Source organism: Neoarius graeffei, chromosome 20 (assembly GCF_027579695.1).
Source record: "Neoarius graeffei isolate fNeoGra1 chromosome 20, fNeoGra1.pri, whole genome shotgun sequence".
Lineage (NCBI taxonomy): Eukaryota > Metazoa > Chordata > Actinopteri > Siluriformes > Ariidae > Neoarius > Neoarius graeffei.
The window spans coordinates 4,707,112-4,714,611 of record NC_083588.1 but is presented as its reverse complement, the minus strand read 5'-3'; the positions used below and the strand labels follow the sequence as shown (position 1 = coordinate 4,714,611).

The window sequence follows — 7,500 nt, the reverse complement described above, 5'->3', positions numbered from 1 at the left end:
TTGTTGTTATTGCTGCTGTTACTTTTACTGCTGCTGCTGTTGTTGTTGTTGCTGCTGTTGTTGTTTTTGTTGTTGTTTTTGCTGCTGAGGTTATTTTTACTGCTGCTGCTGTTATTGTTGTTATTGCTGCTGTTACTTTTACTGCTGCTGCTGTTATTTTTGTTGTTGCTGCTGTTGTTGTTTTTGCTGCTGAGGTTATTTTTACTGCTGCTGCTGTTATTGTTGTTATTGCTGCTGTTACTTTTACTGCTGCTGCTGTTGTTGTTGTTGCTGCTGCTGTTGTTTTTGTTGTTGTTTTTGCTGCTGAGGTTATTTTTACTGCTGCTGCTGTTATTGTTGTTATTGCTGCTGTTACTTTTACTGCTGCTGCTGTTATTGTTGTTGTTGCTGCTGTTGTTGTTTTTGTTGTTGTTTTTGCTGCTGAGGTTATTTTTACTGCTGCTGCTGTTATTGTTGTTATTGCTGCTGTTACTTTTACTGCTGCTGCTGTTATTTTTGTTGTTGCTGCTGTTGTTATTGTTGTTGTTGTTTTGCTGCTGAGGTTATTTTTACTGCTGCTGCTGTTGTTGTTGCTGCTGCTGCTATTTTTGCTGCTGAGGTTATTTTTACTGCTGCTGCTGTTATTGTTGTTGTTGCTGCTGGTGTTTTGTTGTTGTTTTGCTGCTGCTGTTATTGTTTTTGTTGTTTCTGCTGCTTCTGTTGTTGTTTTTGTTGTTTCTGCTGCTGCTGCTGTTATTTTTACTACTGTTGTTGTTGTTGTTGTTGTTGTTGTTGTTTTCCCCCTTTTCTTCCTAAAAATTTAACATTTAGAAAAAAACATCTTGCAAATTCTTATTTTTGGTGTCTGATTGCATGTGATCTCGGTCTCTGAATGAGCGACGCCCCTCCAGTGTATCTGGTCTAATCTCAAAATGTAAAACCCAGAATCCACGTACAGTATAAACCTTGTGATATATAATCTTGGACCCAAACTCGATTTTAACAAGCTACCTGAGGTTTCACAGCTCATTTAACGAACGATGACGATATAGTGGCGTGTTGTATTTATAGCTTTCGTTTGCCGGGTTTAATTATTCCAGACAATGTGACAATCGTAAAACTGAGTGATCTTATTGAGTGAATTAATGCTGTATCAGTCGCGCCATAATATCATAACTACATCTAATTAACCTCAAGTACTCCATGATGGCGTGTGTGTGTTTTTTATCATGTTCGAGCCATAGTGACTTCACTGATTAAGCATCTGTGTTTTGTCCTGCACACTCACTAATACAGGATCACCAGTATTCATCACTCAGCTCACATCATTTGTGCCAGAAAACGATCCATTCTGTAAATGTCACTGAATCACTGATGCAACACATTAAAGCTTGTTTATTTTCTGCAGGATCAGACGTGACAAAAAGATTTCCTTCACGTATACAGTGAAAAAACTGACCCCGGATCAGTATTAGCGTTCATGTGATTATGAGTTCCATTCCAGAAACTGAACTCTTATCAGCATTCACATTCCTGTCTTCAAAACAATTCAAGGTCACTCGGCCCAAAACAGCATCTGGGCACGACTGTCATGGCGGTATTGGGCTTTCAGGTATTTCTTTGAATTGTTCTCTTTCTGTAGCAGAACTATCGTACATCTTCACACACGTATTTAATCGAAATAAAAACAAAACAAGAATTTTATTAAATATACATTTTATTAAATATAGGAATGCATTTTTGATCGCTATTTTGTCGCTGCTATAGCAAGTTATGAGTGTTTGAAATATGCTCTGTAATATATCAGTCCATATGTCAAAGCGACGGCCGTAAACGAGATTCACCAAGACCTGTGCGAGACATCGTAGGATGGAAGTAAAACGTCCAGCGGAAATCAAAGTGACCGATATCTGCCAATGTCGTCAAAAGACGCGCGCGCCCTCTTTTGAATGCTGATGTAATCAAGCCGGAAGTTTTGTTTGTTTTGATAGCAATCAGGAAAGTTTGAAAAAAGTCGGCAGTAATCGTCATTTAAACTCGTTTTTGTGCAATATTTCGTTTGGAAAACAGTTTTCAAAATGGCGGCACTGACACCTGGCTGATACTTCACGTTTCGAAGTCTCGCACAAGTCTCGTGAAGATCGCGCGGATAAGCGACACCTGCCGTGGACCAAACGAACTAAATTCAACATGGCTAAAAACCGAATAGGCTGATAAGTATAATATTTAATTGCAATTAGTTGCCAATACGAGTCACGATATAAGGTTACTAAAACCAAAAACGTAATTGAATAACATGTTAATTAAGAAATAAAGCAAGTTTAAAAATGACTTCAGTTCCCCGTTAATGTATACTGAGTCAAATTTGCTCCAGGACAGCATTTATTGTATTCCTGTGATGATTGATTTCAGAACAAAAACTGATCTCAGAACAGTTTGCATTATTAGTTCAGAGGAAATAACTGACCTGAGATCAATAACGTGTACATTTAGAAACCTGACCCCAGATCAGTGATGTTATTTCACCAGGTATCTGTTGAGTCAGTGTGTGTGAGAGAGAGAGAGAGAGAGAGAGAGAGAGAGAGAGATTCATGCTCCCTCCTCTCGAGTGCTGAGAACTGTTGTCCTGCACTATATGCTAATAGCATCATGATGTTATTTAGATCAGTGGCGTCTCAGGAGGTTTGCGTTCGAAGGTCAAGTGCAGTGAGAGGGAGGCACGTTACATTTGCACAACATCGACATGCCACTAAGCAGCTCCCTGGAGGAATGCACTGCTCTCTCTCTCTCTCTCTCTCTCTCTCTCTCGGCCTGGCCTTTAGCCCTTGCATCCGCATCTTAAGTGAATGCGATTGACAGGCATCCTGCTGCTCTGGTGGCCTGTGTGTGAAAACAAACACTGAACCATGAACCTGAAGAGAGCTCGGCTTGATGTGCTCGACATCTCATCGTTCACACTTCACTTGACTGAAGAATTCAATCGATATCAAGAGATTTTGAGCATCAAGTCAAAAGTCGGCATCACGATTTATAAATTCATCAAAATTCCCCGGACTCACTCAAACAGGCTTTAGTCAGTCGTGCTTTTCTGTACGTGTCGGAACCGGATCATTTCCACAATCCGACTCAGACAGGATTCCTTTCACTCTGGGGCGTCTGTGAGAACATTTCTCCACTTTGGCCCAAGAACAATTAAACAATCATCTGTTTTATTTGCATTCCATTCGTGTCAGCGTCAAATCTTCAGAGCAGAGGAATTTGTGTTTTGTGGTTCCTCAGGAACATGACAAGCTGTGGTTATGTTGTATTGCTAATTCCAAAACATTCCCTGTAACTATAAATGGATAAAAAGTACATGTTGATTTTTTTAAAAAATCTGTTGGAAAATAAAACCGCCGTTAAAAGAACACTCGCACGAACTCCGCTTCATTACACCTCCCTGTTGTTGATTATTTTCCCATAACTGCACAACATGGTGTTTTTTCAAGGTGTTTATTTCGTGAACGTGTCCGACATTTAATAAGAGTTTTATTTCAGGAATGTATTCAGTGGGTCAAATCAGGAAGTATGGCAAGAAATAAAAGTTTCTGGAATCTTCTGGAAATGTGGAAATCCTACGACGGAATATGACAGCCATTGTAGGTAAAAAATAAATTTAAAAAATGTAGCTGAGGCGGGAGGTAAGATTCTGAGAAAAAATTCAGAATTTCCGAGATTAAAGTCACACATTTATGAGAAAAAAAAAACTCAGATACTTACAAACCTGAGATTATATACTCATAAATATGCAAGAAATAAAAACCTCAGAAATTCCAAGATGAAAAAGTCTGAAATTTATGAGAAAAAAAAAATTGGAAAAAATGGAGTCGGATCAATGTCATCGTAACACAAACGCCACGGCGAAGCTGAAAGTTACAGGAAATGCCAGCTTTCGACTTTCTAGAGATTTTCAACTACATTTCCCAGAATGCACTGCAGCCAGGAAGCATGAAAGCAAGATCAATGTTTTCTCGTAAATTTGTGTGTTCCTCAAGCGAGACGGCCTTTCAATTTCATAAAATTGGTGAAATTTAGTTCCGTCTGAAATGTGGTCATTGTGATATATTTCTGTAATATCTCACAAAATATCAGACCATTCTGTTCTGTGGCTGGGAAGTTATTTAATTTGAGGGGATTAAAGCAAATAATGTGCATGAAATCGCTCACTTCGTGCAGTCAAGCAGACAGAGGAAGTCCGTGTGCGCATGCGCAGGTTTACCTTTGAGCGTGCACTGACAGTTCCATCATTCTGTCGCTAAATGAACAGCTGATCACACCGAGGTGCTCGCTGAGCGCCAATATTTATTAGTTTGGTCCTGCGTTTCCTTTCCTTCGTATAGAACATAACGTCTTTTCTTCTCGCTTTCTTTCCGTTACTGTAGTCGGTCTTTCACGTTTCATTCGCACACTCACGTCCACCATTTTTCTCTCCTGTTTCAAATTTGTGTCCCACAATGCCTTGCACGAACGGGGAAAGCCCACCATGTGATGCATGACGGAGTATCTTGTATTGGGTCATGGTGAAGCAGGAAAAAATAGCAGAGAATTTAGGGCCACGTGGAGATAAATTCATTAATTGTTCTATTTTTTTTTAACTAAAACTTGGAAGTCTGTGATTTGAATTCAGTAGCTTTCGGTCACTAAACAAAAATAATTGGGTGTCAGGGAAAATTTTTTTATGACCTACACTTGAAAAATCTGAAAGGCGGTCTACCTTTAACTTTGGAATTTCTGACTTTTTATCTCAGAATTTCTGATTTTTTTTTTTGAGCAAATTGATGACTTGAGAGTCTTGGAGAATATCTGAGGTTTTTTTTTTTTCTCGTAAACTTTAGTGTTGGAAATTCTGAGGTGTTTTTTTCTCCTCCAGTGGCCCGAATACACAGTCATAAATCATCAAATGCTGGTTGAATTTACGATGTTTTGATTAATCAAAATAACAACATCCGTCGTCCATAAATCTTAAGGAAAAAAAGTTAATGAAATTTGTCTCAGTGTTTATTTGATTGTCTCTTTATACGGTTGCAAAATATCAGAACTTTATAATCTGATTACTGGACACTGTACACTTCATGAGTGCTTAAGTATTTTGTTACATAATTTTTTCCCTTAAATTTTCTCAAAGTGCGTCCAAATAAAACCAATTTGACAAGGGGAATAAATTTATCTCGACCCTGCCGAGCACAGTGTAGATTGACTACACAGGAAGAAAACATAGAATAGAATAGAATAGAATAGAATAGAAAGCCTTTATTGTCATCACACAGAGTATAATGAAATTCAGAGCTGCTCCATAAAGTGCACACACACATAGAATAAAAAGAAAAGGTATATTCAAAATACAAAAACTACTATTGAACTACTAGTTACTATATACAGACACATTTGTATAGGTCCTGCATGGAGAATACATACAAGACAAAGCACAGTAGATAAAACCTTAAGGGCAAGTAAAGTGGCTGATAGTAGCAGCATCCAGTGGTGTGCAACCATGTGTAACATAATTACAGTTCAAGTATATTGGCATTGTAATAACAGTATATACATACACACACATGCATACATACATATATATACACATACATACATACATACACACACACACACACACATATATATATATATACATACATATATATATATATATATATATATATATATATATATATATATATATACACATATACACACATACACACACCTCAAGTATATTGGCATAATTGGCATATTGTGCATAATTGGCATTATAATAACAGTGTATACCTACACATATACACATACATACATACACACACATATACATACATTATATATACACATACATATATATATATATATATATATATATATATATATATATATATATACACATACATATATACAGTGGTGCTTGAAAGTTTGTGAACCCTTTAGAATTTTCTATATTTCTGCATAAATATGACCTAAAACACCATCAGATTTCCACACAAGTCCTAAAAGTAGATAAAGAGAACCCACTTAAACAAATGAGACAAAAATATTATACTTGGTCATTTACTTATTGAGGAAAATGATCCAATATTACATATCTGTGAGTGGCAAAAGTATGTGAACCCCTAGGATTAGCAGTTAATTTGAAGGTGAAATTAGAGTCAGGTGTTTTCAATCAGTGGGATGGCAATCAGGTGTGAGTGGGCACCCTGTTTTATTTAAAGAACAGGGATCTATCAACATCTGATCTTCACAACACATGTTTGTGGAAGTGTATCATGCCACGAACAAAGGAGATTTCTGAGGACCTCAGAAAAAGCGTTGTTGATGCTCATCAGGCTGGAAAAGGTTACAAAACCATCTCTAAAGAGTTTGGACTCCACCCATCCACAGCCAGACACATTGTGAACAAATGGAGGAAATTCAACACCATTGTTACCCTCCCCAGGAGTGGTCGACCAACAAAGATCACTCCAAGAGCAAGGCGTGTAATAGTCGGCGAGGTCACAAAGGACCCCAGGGTAACTTCTAAGCAACTGAAGGCCTCTCTCACATTGGCTAATGTTAATGTTCATGAGTCCACCATCAGGAGAACACTGAACAACAATGGTGTGCATGGCAGGGTTGCAAGGAGAAAGCCACTGCTCTCGAAAAAGAACATTGCTGCTCGTCTGTAGTTTGTTAAAGATCACGTGGACAAGCCAGAAGGCTATTGAAAATGTTTTGTGGACAGATGAGACCAAAATAGAGCTTTTTGGTTTAAATGAGAAGCGTTATGTTTGGAGAAAGGAAAAACACTGCATTCCAGCATAAGAACCTTATCCCATCTGTGAAACATGGTGGTGGTAGTATCATGGTTTGGGCCTGTTTTGCTGCATCTGGGCCAGGACGGCTTGCCATCATTGATGGAACAATGAATTCTGAATTATAGCAGCGAATTCTAAAGGAAAATGTCAGGACATCTGTCCATCTCAAGAGAAGGTGGGTCATGCAGCAAGACAACGACCCTAAGCACACAAGTCATTCTACCAAAGAATGGTTAAAGAAGAATAAAGTTAATGTTTTGGAATGGCCAAGTCAAAGTCCTGACCTTAATCCAATCAAAATATTGTGGAAGGACCTGAAGCGAGCAGTTCATGTGAGGAAACCCACCAACATCCCAGAGTTGAAGCTGTTCTGTATGGAGGAACGGGCTAAAATTCCTCCAAGCCGGTGTGCAGGACTGATCAACAGTTACTGGAAACGTTTAGTTGCAGTTATTGCTGCACAAGGGGGTCACACCAGATACTGAAAGCAAAGGTTCACATACTTTTGCCACTCACAGATATGTAATATTGGATCATTTTCCTCAATAAATAAATGACCAAGTATAATATTTTTGCCTCATTTGTTTGACTGGGTTCTCTTTATCTACTTTTAGGACTTGTGTGAAAATCTGATGATGTTTTAGGTCATATTTATGCAGAAATATAGAAATTTCTAAAGGGTTCACAAACTTTCAAGCACCACTGT

General features: G+C 38.1%; 1 protein-coding gene across 1 annotated transcript in view; it reads right to left on the bottom strand.

The window, feature by feature from the left end:
• Positions 1-592, bottom strand: part of LOC132869382 (probable serine/threonine-protein kinase dyrk1) — a gene marked incomplete at both ends in the record, with an annotated part of 3,828 nt that extends 3,236 nt beyond the window's left edge. Inside the window, 3 exon segments of the mRNA XM_060902721.1 lie at positions 137-150; positions 242-530; positions 533-592. Of these exon segments, the coding sequence (XP_060758704.1) occupies positions 137-150; positions 242-530; positions 533-592 (363 nt within the window).
• Positions 593-7,500: the final 6,908 nt, after the last annotated feature.